General features: G+C 44.7%; 1 protein-coding gene across 3 annotated transcripts in view; it reads right to left on the bottom strand.

Annotated features, from left to right (window-relative positions):
- BRWD3 (bromodomain and WD repeat domain containing 3) overlaps positions 1 to 14,194 on the bottom strand; it is a 48,675-nt gene that overhangs the window by 33,991 nt on the left and 490 nt on the right. Inside the window, exons 3-6 of one of the 3 annotated variants that reach the window (XM_065077396.1) lie at positions 14,145 to 14,174; positions 13,809 to 13,868; positions 6,042 to 6,192; positions 3,540 to 3,638 (exon numbers count right to left, since the gene is read on the bottom strand). In XM_065077396.1, coding sequence (XP_064933468.1) covers positions 3,540 to 3,638; positions 6,042 to 6,192; positions 13,809 to 13,868; positions 14,145 to 14,174 — 340 coding nt within the window. Of the gene's footprint in view, positions 1 to 3,539; positions 3,639 to 6,041; positions 6,193 to 6,698; positions 6,804 to 13,808; positions 14,175 to 14,194 lie in introns of those variants that run through there. The other 2 variants (XM_065077395.1, XM_065077397.1) reach the window with 2 other exon arrangements.

A 14,194-nucleotide genomic window follows, 5' to 3' on the forward strand; every position in this document is an offset into this window, starting at 1 on the left:
AAGCAACAGCATCTTGGACAAAAAGTAGCAGGTATTCAACGCATCTGATCCTCACTGTAAAAATGGTTGGGCTATACCAGAAACGCAGGCCACGCACACAAAGTGTGCATTAACTTCATTAACTAGCATTGCTTCCTAAAAACTGCAAAGTAAAACCTCCGCCCCAAAACCAAACAAACACCCCCAATCCCAGTTCTCATATTTTTTTGGTAGAAGATTAATACAAAATATCTGAGTAGGGAATTACCCACACATGACAAAATACCCCGTTAAGTTCGCTTTCTTCAGGACAATGAAGTTACTGTATTTAGAAAGCCTAAGAGTATTAAAACCACCCTGATTACCACACAGAGATTTAGCAACATAGTAGCCCTGAAACCTTCATAACTGCATCAGTTATTTCCAATAAAGGGAGCATCTCTAGTCTCCCTGTTAAGCGGCAGTAATCCTTAAATCACAAGCCATTCTACTCGAGACAGCAGTACAAATGTAAAAAGCCACACAAGAAATTTCACCTAGGAGGGATAAAGCCAAAACCCTGCAACAATAACCCCTCACTGAAAACAAAGTTTCAACAATCAGACATCAGAAATGTCAAAGGCACAACTTCACAAGGAATTAAAACATTTCAGCATGGACTAAGTCGCCTAAGTTTGCAAACCGCTTGAATTAATATTAACCCTTGCGTCACTCGTATTTTTTGCAAGGAAAAATAGAAAACAGAACACTGGTACAAATGTTTGCTTTAAAAATAGTTTCGTTAGTACTAAGGGTGAGGACTTTGTGTTTTACCCTCTGAAATAAGCACTATATAAGCACTTCAAAATGAGACATTATGACATTACATTTTACATAGTCGTATGTGCTAAGTGTGACCTCATGCTGTGCTGATCAAGCAGGACGATTGGGTTCCACTCGCAGGTGCAGAAGAAACCCAAGTCCGGATTTCGCAAGAACACCGGGAAATAAACACAGTTGGCTCCCACGTGCAAAATATCATCTCAGAGAGTGGATGTGGGGCCAGAAATACAGATAAACCCAGTAAAAGCACCAAAAGAACAAAGTGATCCAGCTTTTCTAGGTGCTGACCTCACGATCTCCTTTAGAGCAGGGAAACATCACGGATTTGAGCTGAACGCAGCTCCCCGGCGGCCCTGCGGCACCTCGGCTGCGCGTTTCCAGACAGCCCAATTGCTTATTCATCCAGACTGTGCTTTGAACTTTCTGCTTCCAAATCTCATGTTGCTTTCACTAACAACAGTTACCCACACAAAGATTTTCATATTTAGGTTAAAATAGCTCTAGTGATCAACTAAAGAGGGGAAACAATCTTCTTTCTAACCTGCCTTGTGTTGCCTGCAACAAAAAAAGCCTCTGACAAAACCCAAGATGTATTTAACTGCTGCAAAACCTGCACAGAAACCACCTGAAACACCATCCTCTGATGGCATTGAGCTTACATCTTTATCACTGGAAGGGAAACAACAGACGAGTACTTTTAGCTGGTTCTACACCTAATTTACCAGTCTACACAGGCAATTACACAATCATTTCATCTCGCTCATGAACACACATTATTATGGGTGTCTATTACTTCAGCCCAACTACTTCAGCGAGTAATTCCAGACAACTCGATCTGACCAAGCCAGCACGGTATGGCAATTCACAATTATGCTGAAATATTAAAGAGGTTGGGCATGCTTCTTCATCTTGTATTTTAAAACAAAACACACACATGCTGCAGCACCTGTGGCTGGGACTACTCACCACAAAAACACCCATTTTGCACAAATATACACAGAAGGACTTTGTGACTTGCACCTCACGATTAAAAACGGGGAATGCCCAAACCAAACTTCTGCCTCCTGAACAGCTTTAGTACAGTCAGCTTCTTATTTTAATGTTGTACACATTTGCCTCTCTTACTAGTAGTTTATGTATCAACACCAAGAGGACCATATTCATCCAGGAACAAATAACTCCTCGCTATAAAGACCCTCTTCCATATAATACCTTTGCATTTCCTAAATAACAATTCATAGGAAAACACCAAAACCAACAAATTGTTCCGTTCTCTGAGTCACTAAATGGTCATCAAGCCAGCAGCACAGATGTTTGTCATCAAAGTGTGACAAATGCTGAAGTCCGATCTGCTAGTATGGCACGTTAATAATACCTCATATTCCAAAAATACATGGCCCGATTCTCCTCTTACGAAAGAATTGATCCACAAGTCCATATAAAAATAAAACTACAGAAGTAGAGTGTGTGCTATAAATCTACTAGCAATCGATCAGCCCAAGTACTAACAAAAAAGTAACTGCAGAACCAGCCTAAAAGAATAAATACACAGACACGTACAGAAGTCATCATACTAATGTATGGAAATAGTTTTCTTTTTAATGTCCGCAGTCTGACTCATGCATTATCTGACCGAAGCAGGAAAAGTACTAATGCAATAGTTCCAGGCAAATATCCATTTATTTTTCATGCAGAAGACCCATAATTAACTTTGCTATTCCGTCACGCTCCTGCCACACCAGCACAGACTTTGTGCAAAGCATGCTATCGATTCCAACCACAAACAGCCCCGGCTTCGGCACGTTCGTCTCTGACAATGATTAATTTTTAGCAATGAGAAAGTGCAGAAGCACAATCAGAGCAACAGACGTGGTAGAAACAGAAGCCTGTCATCATCAACCCTGCATCTCCAATGGGATGCGAGAAACGCATGTGAATGCATCTCCTAACAGACCAGGAAAAGCCTCCACATCTGCACAAATACACAAAAATACAGATAACATGCCCTAATAAGAGAACAAATCATGACCAACGCAACTTATATTTATCAAATTAGTTTGCTATAAAAATGGTTAATGAAAGTTCAGACCATACAAGGAAATACTTCTCAGTTTAAGTGAAACAGAGAAGTTCTTCAATGACACATAAGCTGGATGCCGACACATATCTGAGTTTTATACAAGTTCTTTAACTGTGCGGACAACTGAAACTGAAGTAACACAACTGTTGGGTTTGTGATTATTTCTTTTTTAAAGAGAAATGTTGCAAGCAGTCTGTTTTCTGTCATAATTGAACTAAAATGAATTCTTGAGTCAAAAACGTTCTCTGGGAGCCAGGCGCTTTGTTCTGGCTGAGATTGGAGGATGAAGATTGTCCACATGCTCATGGGACAGTGCTCGTCCAACCTGACAAGCATACAAACATATTCTGTATGTGTATCAGAAAAGGATACTCAAGCACACTGCTCCCCAAACAGGGAGTTGACGTGCAAAGATTTTCAACGTGCCCACAATGTTTTAACACGTGTACACACATTATGGAAGATCCAATCCTGAATATTACAAAAAGGGATGTTCTATTGTCAGCGAGAAACCTCTTTAGACATGGTGAAACGTCAAAAAAAGCCATCAATGCAAACTCATAGTAGTGCTTCAGTTAGTAAGAGTAACTCCCAGCTGGAGCAGTAACGAAAATACAGAGAAGACAAAAAACCACTTTCTATATGTTTCAGAACTCACCCACGTTTGGCGGTTTCCCATAATTTACAGGTAGTTCGGGCGGCCGGCCTCTGTGCAGAGCCGCAAACGCAGATCCTTTCCATAGCGTGTGTCTGAAGTCTGTACCGGCAAGATTAACAGTGGGTTAGCCAAACAATTAGCTAAAGCAGGTCCAACTGACCTATTCTTCTTAGAATCAAGAGCATCAAGCTCCGCTCCCAGCATGCCAAAATAAGGTTTATCTTTTAAAACAGTTTGTCAGAGATCTAACACTTCCAGAAGATCGGTACTCTAATTTCTAGTTCCTAAGCAATATGACTGTAAATGCTTCATTTTGGCAAGCAGGAAGTCTAAATTAATGGAAAGAAAAAGACAATTTAAAAAGTATTGAGGCAGGGCCAAACTTTGGTATATTTTCAGTCCTTCCACAATCCCAACAAATACAGAACCTTTTTTATGAACTGTACATTTGAGAATACACACACACGCACGCATTTTCTCCCTGAAAGGGGGGAAAGGGAGATTCCCCCCCGCCCCCAATAAATCTGTTTTCCTGCAATTAGTGGCAACGTGCCCTCCTTTCAGATCTTCCTCTGCACGCCATCCCCCTAAAAACCACTGCTTTGAAAATGAAGACTGCTTCCTTTAAAGACTCTCCAGCTATCTGTTGCCAACTGGCCTCAGAGAGCCTTCTCTCTAGAACAATACTGATTTTTCTGAGACTGTTCAGAGCGCCTCAGAAATTAGACCTGGACTTCTTCCATTTCTGGCCATCTGGAAGGAGAGAAATGAGCTTCCACGGTGAACAAGGACTGAAACAGAAAGACAGTGCCACAGATTGGTGGATCTGTGTATCACCATGTAGATCTCCGAACACGAAGCGCACAAGCTTACGTGACTCAAGGAGACTCCCGAGAGCACCTTCTGATTAAAACCCACACTGTGCCACAGAGGACTGCAATGATGCACATTAAAAACAGCTCTCCTACTTTCTAAACCAGATCAAAATAGATATAAATACTCATGGTAAATGGAAACTTCATACTGATGCACAACTAGGGGGAGCAGAAATCCACATACACCAGCTGTGAAAAAGGTGCACTGTTTGGTGTAAGAGAAGGTGGTTTACACACCAGACAGCACAATGTCACAGTGTCTTTTTCTGAAGGGGAAAAAACCCACCACAAATCTAGTAGAAATCTCCTGGCAATAAATTTATGCCATGGCTTAGGAAGCACTACCTCTTTCAGTGAGTCATCTAGCCTCTAATTCACCTAAAAAACTTCTGTTTTCCTGCACAAAAAAAAGGGTTTTTTCTCTTTAGCTGTTTGTTGCTGTTTTCTTCTAAGATGCAAACTGAATGTGAAGCAAAGAAACATTTCTTTGCAGGCCTCCTTGCAAACCTGGAACTCTCCACCCAATTCTAGCAAAGCGCAAGCAAAACAAGACTCAGTCCCAAAACTTGGCGTAAGGAAACGTGTTTACAAACGGCACACCCCTCCAGGCAATAGCCAGTGGATGAGCAGAATGCTCCAGCCCTTATTAGCATGGAGTGTGACTTCACAGGATGCAGGAAATTAAGAGCTCAAGTGGCACTGGAACAGGAAGGTCCTGCTCTCCCATCCCTGCGTGATGCTCCTGCTCCCTGGGTCACCTCCAGCACTGTGCGCCTTCCACCAGCTAATTGAATTCACTTCAACAGCAATAACAACATTTGCAATATTTTGGCTCTCAGAATGAGCACATCACAGGATTCAATAAGTTGTGGCTCCTACAGGGAAGAAGTGGCAGTGGCGTGGAGTGAGGAGGGGAGGGAGGAACCGCTTCAATAGCAGATGGCTCTCAGATCTGTTTAGTTACAACACAAAACTGTGCTCTCAGGATCACAATGTCAAACAGAGCAGTTTTTTCACAAGGAATAGGAGTGGTGCTTTATTCATGAAAGGAACAGGGACTTTTGTTCAAATTAACTTGGCGAGAGGAATTAACACTGAAGAATCAGTCTCACCTTTGCCCACCCTCGAAGTGCTGCCCCAAATGCCACTCTGTGCTTCCAGCTGAAACATCTGCCTGCACAGCCAGGGTATCAATAGCGGAAGAAAGGCAATAAAAATTGCCCAGCAAAATATATAGACTGCGGGGTTATCTTAGACACAGGCGTGTGTATGTGTATACGAAAAAAGGGCTATTTTTCAGATGGATCAACTCTCTAATCCAGTTCATCACATCATTTACACACACACCAGTCCAACATAATGGGAAGGGGAGGCAGAGGGAGCAGGTAACAAGGATCAGGCAACCGTAGGCAAGAGCTGTTCAAGACGGCATTTTCAACCAAAGAAACACAGATGCGACAAGGTCAGCAAGAACTATATTTTAGCAAGACTGCAACAAGAAAGCTGGCCAGAGTAGGAGATAACCAAGGGTCACGCAAACACACACAGACACCCCAACATGAATTGGAACAAAAGGGCATTTAGTCATTAAAATAAAAATCAATCAATCAGAAATTGAGAATCTTACCTTTTGCTGCCCTTAATAGAGACTGGCGCCCGACACCAAGCAAAGTCTGCACGCCCAGGACGCTCTGCGGGATTTCCTTGTCTAGAAGGGGCCCAAGTCTCTCACAGATCCTAAGGAGATAATCCGGAGGGATGTGTGCATTGACAGCCACCTAAACACAGAAATAACACACATGTTGGAAAGTTGCTTTATTCTTGCTCCTGCTGTTTCTTTGTTTGGTTCATATTCAAGCGTTGAAGTTAAATAAAGTTACTGAAATAAAGTCTAAAACCCCTAAAAATTAATTATACCAAAGGTGTGTTTTCAAGTGAGACAGAGCCTCGAAAAAGTTGGATTAGAAACTCCAGGTGGTAGTAGCTGCAGCTGTAATTTAGGATATCCCTCAACAACAAACAAAAATCCCGGAAACTCCGAGTTCCCAGTGCAGAAATCTGATCAAACAAAGTATAGCCTGGGGACCTCTTTTAAGCCTTATTTAGTCTTCACTTCATTCTTTGCACATAGAGCGTTTCTCGCTTAGCTGAAACACCCTTGCCAAACACTTATATTACTGTAAAAAGCGCATGTGCTAAAGCCTAAAAACCCCAAATATTATCCTAAAAGCAACACCCAGTCTCTGGTTTTTAGCTACCGGGGATAAGCAGTGTTAAGACCCACATGTATAGGCTCCACTCCTAATTTGTCATCTCGAGAAAACATTCTTCTTTTTCCCCTTTAGACAGACAGTGTTTTCTGTAGAGAGACAGTAGCTTTTCCGACAGCCTGTTCAAACAGAAATAAATTGTGCCTCGTTATCCAGAATGCCCTGCACTTGCCTGACTTCTACTGTATTTCCTAGTTGGCAACACAAACTCAACATCAGAGCTTATTTAGCTCCTTCAACACAGAACATACAGCTACACCCATCTCCTTCTTAAAGATCAACAGTAAGAGGTTGCTCAGCTCTGAACTACCTGTGATTGAAAAAGTAGTTGTATTAGTATTTGCAGCCTTTGTATCTGTTGCAATATTACAGAGTTTGTCATAAAACAGGGTCTTTTGTTTTACAAAGGCCCAAACTAATGCCAACTAATACCAATGCTGACCTGAAAGGGCAAGAGCAATGCTCACTGTAAAGAAATAACAGCACACACCCCTCTCTCCTACACGGCAGGAAAAGGTAAGTGCTTCACTCGGCCCTGCTGCCAAAACATCGCTCACCGAACTGTGTCATCAAACAGATTATTACTACACGGCGTTGGGAAATCGTCCATCCCAGATGGGCAAGAGCAGTGGCATTACTGGGCTCAGCGCAGTGAGTCACGTGTTGTGTCGTGTCACCACCCGCACCATGGGCAACACCAGCCCACAAATCACATTTTAACAAAAATTTAAAACAAAGCTTTTCTAAGGACACATCCAAATTGCCATTTAACTAAACCCAAACAAATCTCCTCCAATCTGAACAGAAACTCTTACAGAAGACAGACAGGCTTCTCCACGCATCCTTCCAGTCGCCGCATGTTAAAGGCCTTCCAAGGGAACCAGAAGAATCATAATTCTGCAGGAAAGATAAACCTGACGACCGCATTAACCTGGTCCCATTCCATGGCTTTTCGTACCATGAGCACCAAGGAATGAGCAGCCCTGGGCCATGAACCCTCTCTTGCACTGCTTGTCTTCTCTAGCCATTCTCTTTTTTCCCCAAAATCATAGAGTTCCAAAACTATATTGGTACCTTCCCATTTATACAGCCAGTAAAGTTCAGCATGTAAGCACAAACTGACTTTCGTTGTAAATCACATGATATAACAGAAGATGAGATAAAACGATAATCCAAACTTTTGTACATGTCTATCATTCATACTTATTCCTGAAATCTTTTAAGTGTGTGAATGCTACAAAATATTTTATGATCCCACACTAGTCTCCCTTTAGTATGTAAAGCATCTGAAACAAAGGCAATTCTAAAGAGAGAATCTGCAATTTAATAAAATCTGAGTATGAAATTCTTTTTTACCTCTCTGATAATTAGTAACGTGCTCCTCAGTCAACAATTGCCAACTCTAGCCATTTATCAAGCTTAAGATTAAAATATTAAAAAGAGCAACAAATCCAAAAGCTGTAGAATTTTAGAATTTACTTCTAGGGTAGCAAAAAAACCAAACCATACCACTCTCTCTGGAAAGATAAAATTCCACAGAAAGTCCAAACCATTCTCCTAGCGTATTGCAGCACGACGTTTCTCCTTCCACCCAGCGGCACGTTGGCTTCAAAGTATCGCTGCTATTTTATGTCTAGAGAGGTGCTGAACTAAGCCTGGCAGCAGATATCCCACTGCGGAGCTAGAGCACAAGCTATTCAACAAACAGTCCTGACTAACTCAGCGCATCTGCTCACAAATGGCTTTTGTTGCTTCAAGATCTGCAGGTTAAGCAACAGTTTTATAAAGAATAGTAAAGGGAGCAAACATCAACACCAGAAAGGCCGTACAACACTTCTTTCCCTCAACATTTTTATGTTGCTACAAGCCAGGACAGCCCAAATAAGTGCCCCTTTATCTGAATATTTTCACTGTTGCTCCTACCAAACAGCTACACAGGCAGCAACAGCAGCAGATTCTCCTGGAGACGGTTTTCCTTAATAACTTCCAGATAAAATGCTTAAACCGCAGCCCAGAGCAAAGCAAGCAATTCTATTTTCAGGTTCCCAAATGAACTTGAAACAAAAATCCTTCCTTTTACCTCTGTGTGAGATAGCTGTAAACGGATTTTAAATATCTGTCTGAAATGTGAAGCTGCAAACGCACAGCTGAAAAAAACAAAGTCTCCCAAATCAGATTTTCCTTAAAAGAAGGAAAAAGGCAAAACTTCGCATCAGTTATAGCCACAACTCTTGGTGCATGCTCATCCAAACCCCATACAACAAACTTAAACAGTGGCAAGGACATTATCAACTCCTCAAATACATCAGAAAATATTTTTAGACTACTAGAAAATACTTTAGAAAATAATGAGAAAAATAGAAAAGAGAAGAGTAATACAGGCCAAAAATATGTTTATCAAGAGCTTTTAAAAGACCACGTTAAAATAATGCATTAGAGCTGAAAACGTGTTAAGTGAGAGCAAGTCCTGCACCATGGGATAGACTATAAAGAGAAAAATGTTTTGTTGCCTTAAGATATGAAAGACCTTAAAGAGGTTCAAATGCCACAGTACCACGGCAGAGCTCTCCAACACAGGAACCACACAGGTGTTTGGATTTAAAAACCTTCAAGAACCGGGTAAAGTGAATCTGTCCTTTTAAAAAATCCACTTGAACAATGACGGGAGGAGGTACTACAGCCACCACTGCTTGAACCAGGATGCAAATCAGTTGCGACAGTGATAAGCAGCTGCAAGGAAAGAACTATTGGTGAAGGCAGGGCAGGGAGAAAGTCATAGCCCTAAACCTGGTGATGCTTCTGATGTTGGAAGCATTACCATGTAATCTCACAGACTACTGGGCAAAGGGTCCTGTGCAGACAGCTAAGAAGACAAGCAAGAAGCTTTTTGATCCCTGAAACAAATAAAATCCCCTGGTATGACTGCTGACAATTTTTCCTACAAGGTAGGTTTCAATAAACAGGCAACAAACAAACAAAAAGACTCATTGTGATTATTACTTATAATAAGATGTTTTCCTGGGGATCGGAACCAGATACCTCTGCAATGTCTCTTTTGGGAAACGCAGCAAAATATTGCTTCAAAGCACAAGAGTGAATCTGGTGCAAGAGCTACAGGATGGAAAGGAAGCAGGCAGATTTTCGAAGGCTCCTTCGTGCCCAGTCCCCGCGGGCAGGCAGTTGTGCAGCAGCAGCAGATTTCGAACCTCCAGGCAGTCGCACGACACTTCTCTCGTTTGCCAAAATAACAATCAATTACGAATCAATTGACAACTTTATCAAAAAGCAGCAGAGGAGACCGAGAGGACCAAGGCAGCTGAGCAAGCAGGAAATTACTCAAGACCTCAAATATGGAATCTCAGCAAAAGGAAGCTCAGACCCTGGCCTTACACAAGTTGTCAACAACGTGCAAAAACACAGGAATTTAAAAAGCCATTATCCACTCAGTTTCCCCAGAGAGAAGGGGCTGGAACTACCAGATGACATTTTCCTGAGGTGACAAAACCGTAACATCTCTCTGCTGCTAATGTTGGGATTGGCACAGTCTATAAATAACAGCACCTCGCGCTCAAAGCTCCTTTTAAATCGATGCAGATGGGCAAGGCCGAAACTGAAAGCCAAATCCCATAAGCTGTTCCATACCAGCACAGCCGTCCACAGATGCAAATTCTGCACTGATTTTCTGTTTTTTCTGAAATTAAACATATCTTAGGCACAAAGACCCTAACAGGCTAAGCCAGAAGAGACAGCCCATCAAAAAGTTCTTGAAAACCGAAGCAGAGCCAGTCATCTTTAGCAGAAATAAAGATAATTTTGACCAACAGCCCACTGGAGACTTTTCTGATAATCTGAGGCGGTTCAGCTTGACTTGTCTCTACAACAGCTCATCCCACATTGAGCTGCTATGGTTCATTTAAAATAGGAGCACTAATTGCGTGCAAGTTTGACGTACTTCAGGCCTTCACAAGGAGAGTGAGGGTCCTCCCTTACAAACACGTTTTGTGTCTCAAGACCACCAGCAGTCAATAATGAAGTGAAAACCGCTTTGGAGTACACCTGGACAATTCCCTAGACAGGCAGCCACAAGCTGCACATCAGAAGTACTCCAGAGTGGAAATAAGCAGAAAAGACAAAGGGAACACAAACACAGGTAAGTCAGGATTCTCTGCATGGGTTTGCTCACGACATACGACTCTTATTAGTGTGTACTAAATTATTCTCCTGCCTTCTGGTACCTGACATTTAAAGTAAAAGACCAAGTTCAAATTAAAAAAAAAGAGAGAAAGAAATCTCAGAGAGTTTTCAGATCTCGACTAAAAGTGCGAGTGAGGTGGGAGTAAACATTCCCTAGATAAAAGCCGCACAGTAGGTGACTTGGTTGTTACATCTTTATCGTTTCCAAAAGCCTCAAGAGCAATAACAACATACTCAATGGCAAAAGTATCAGCATATTTTCTGAAAAATACCAATGCTAACCTGAACAGTCAAACTGAGAATGGAAAACAAAGCTGAAACATCAGCAATTACGCAAGAAATATCTTCGTCAGATTTGCCAAAGCGAAATATTGGGCAGAGAAAGAAAGTTTATAAACTCTCCTGGGGCTCGATTCTCTCAGCCTGGCTGATCAGTGTAGCCACAACACTAGGCAAGGATTGTAACTCAGTTTAGGTTTTGTAAGTCGTCAAAAAGAAGAAATGGGTACAAAAACAACTTTATCTCCAATTGCCAGCATCTCTAATTTATTTTGGTTCATTATGCGATTGAGATAGTTGAAACAAAGGTCAGCGTTATCTGCGTTCTTCACCACCCTGGCTTTGTTCTGAACATTCCTTGCAGACATCTGGCTAGCCCTGACGTCGAGCAGTCCAGGTTAATATACAATCATATGCAACCCAAGGTCCAAATTCAAAATACATCAGACACTACGCAATGAGAGGAAAAAAGGCCTTTCCTCAATATCCCCAACACTGAAACCTTCAGTCTGAGGATTAAAAGGAAGAAGCTCAGTTCATCCTACCCAGAGCGAACCTGTCTCGCTGTAATGACTCATTTATAGTCCTGTTCCTTACTGCAAATCATGATAAACAGTTAAATAATACTATATAAAAAGGCAATCTAAAAGGATTGATTACTGATGATTAGTTTAAGACAGAGGAAAAAAATCTTATACTTAATTTTGATAATTCTATACCGTAAGAAGCAATTCCCCATTAATTCCAGGCCTCACTTTACAACAGTTTCCTCTTCTCTAAATTCTGAAGTACATGGTTTCAACAATGCCATCTAAAACACACACACAAAAAATAAAAAAGTTTTAAGGTTTTCCTATTTGTGCCCCATAGGATGAAAGGAAAAAATGTATACGTTAATGTAACTGATTAAGCAAAATCAATAAGTCTGAAATGAGACCTCATACTGCTAATATTGCTCTCGTGTAGCGGTTGCAGTCACAAGCTAAACCTGAAACAGCCCAGAGTTAGACTGCAGGTTCTCTAGCAAGACCGTACAGCATTAAAATGTATTGAATGCAGCACCTAGTGCGTGCCTGTTCATTCAATATACAGCCCCGGAACTATCCACAAGAGGTATGATGAAGCACAATGTTCATCTTAAATTCTTAATACTCTTTGGAAAGGGAAAGCCAGCAGATACAAATGTCTCCTCTCAACACAAGAAGCTCTCCCATCCACACCTGAACTTCTACAACATCGCTAAAGTGGAAAACTAACTCTTGAGCAAGCTACAAAGCAGTTTGAGCAACAGTCATGTCAAAATCCCACATCAGCGCTGCAGTGTGCAAGATAGGAAAGGCAAGGACGTACTTTCAATTCCTTCCAGGTGACGAAACAGTGACAATCAGTATTATAAAAGCTGTTAATAAGTTTACAGCATTCCAGCTGCAAAGCGCTAAATCAGCACCATACATTATTACCCAGAGCTCCTAGAAATGGCAACAAGGCCCTTTGCGCCCTTCAGAAACAAATGGAAACGGCTTTTTGTTTTTGCTGCTTTCAGAGAGGCTGGTAGGAACTCCCGCACCTCACAGGCACAACGGGAAAACGTCCACCCCCACGCAAGCAGCCCCTTGAAGCTGACCTGTCTCAATGGCAGCTTTTGACACGGTTTATATGCAGCAAAAGCAGCCACTCTGTATATTTCATACACATTTAATAGCTTCAACATTACATTCCATAAAAATGTATGTATTTTTAATACGAAAGCAGGCCCCAGCAAGGAGCAGGGTTTCAGCACAGGCTGCTGCCACAAGCCAGGGATCTCGACCCAGAGCAGCAGCGCTGCCCGGGGCCGGGCCCGTCGCGACGGAACCCCCCGCTAGGCCGGCCCGTAGGCCCCGGAACCCGGCTTCTCGCGGCCTCCTCGGGCCCACGGGTGCCCGCGGCCCACTGTGTTTCGGCCACGCTGACGCTCCCCCCACAGCGGGGGGGGCCCGAGGCCCTGTCAGCCCCGAGGCCCTGTCAGCCCCGCTCGCCGGTACCTCAGGGCGGGGGGGGGAACTGTCAAACCGCCGCGCCGGGAGGCGGTGGGGACACGGGGAGAGCTGCCACCGGGCTGGCAGAAACCGGCCGAAGCGCCCCGACGTCCCCGTGCGGGGGAGGCCCGGCAGGCCGCGGAGGAGCCGCCCCGGCCTTGGAGCGGCTAGGGGCGCGCAGGGCGGTGGGGCCGAGGGGGATAAAGGGGGACCCGGCGCCCCCCACCCTCCCTGCCAGTTCCTCCGCGGCACCGCAGCCAATCAGCTGCCGCCTTCTATCGCCACCCGCCGTTCTACGGCTTGTAAGACGCGGCGCCATTCGCCGCGCCGGGCCCCGGTACGTGCCCTCAGATAACCCTCCCGGCCCCACAATAGCGCGGCGCAGTCAGTCAGTCAGTCCCAAACAGCCCCCGCCGCCCCGGGTGTCCCCTCGGCCCGGCCTCCCCTTCCCTCCGCACCCCGGCGGCAGCCGCGGCCTCGGCGGGGCGCAGCCCGCAGCCCCGGGAGAGAGGACGGGCTGGCGGCGGCGGGGGGGGGGGGGGGGCGGTGTGTGGAACGGGGAGCGGCGCCCGGAGCGGCGGCGGCAGCGAGGGGGGAACTTGTTGGGGAAGTCGGGAGTGAAACTCGGCTCACCAGGTCCTCGAAGCTCCGGCGGTGCTCCTTGCCTTGCCAGTCCAGGCGCCGCGGGATCAGCTGAGGGAGGGAGACGGGGAAAGGGGAGGAGGGACGGAGAAGCCCGTCAGACCCCGGCCGGAGCTGCCCCGCTCCCCGGGCGGGCGAGGAGAATCCCCGCCAGTGCCAGCCCGCCCCGGGGAGGAGCCCCTCAGCCGCTGCCCCCCGGTCCCGCAGCGGGGGTACCCGCAGGGTCTCCCGGAGCCCCGGGAGGAGCTGGGCTGGGTTAGAGCAGGGCAACCCCCGGCCCCCCACCCCTCCAGGGCTTCCCGCGTCGCGCCGGGGCAGCCGCCGTACCTGGTGCTCCTCCAGCTCCTCCACCAGCACCTGGGGAGAGACGGACACAC

This window comes from Columba livia, chromosome 12 (genome assembly GCF_036013475.1).
Source record: "Columba livia isolate bColLiv1 breed racing homer chromosome 12, bColLiv1.pat.W.v2, whole genome shotgun sequence".
Classification (NCBI taxonomy): Eukaryota; Metazoa; Chordata; class Aves; order Columbiformes; family Columbidae; genus Columba; species Columba livia.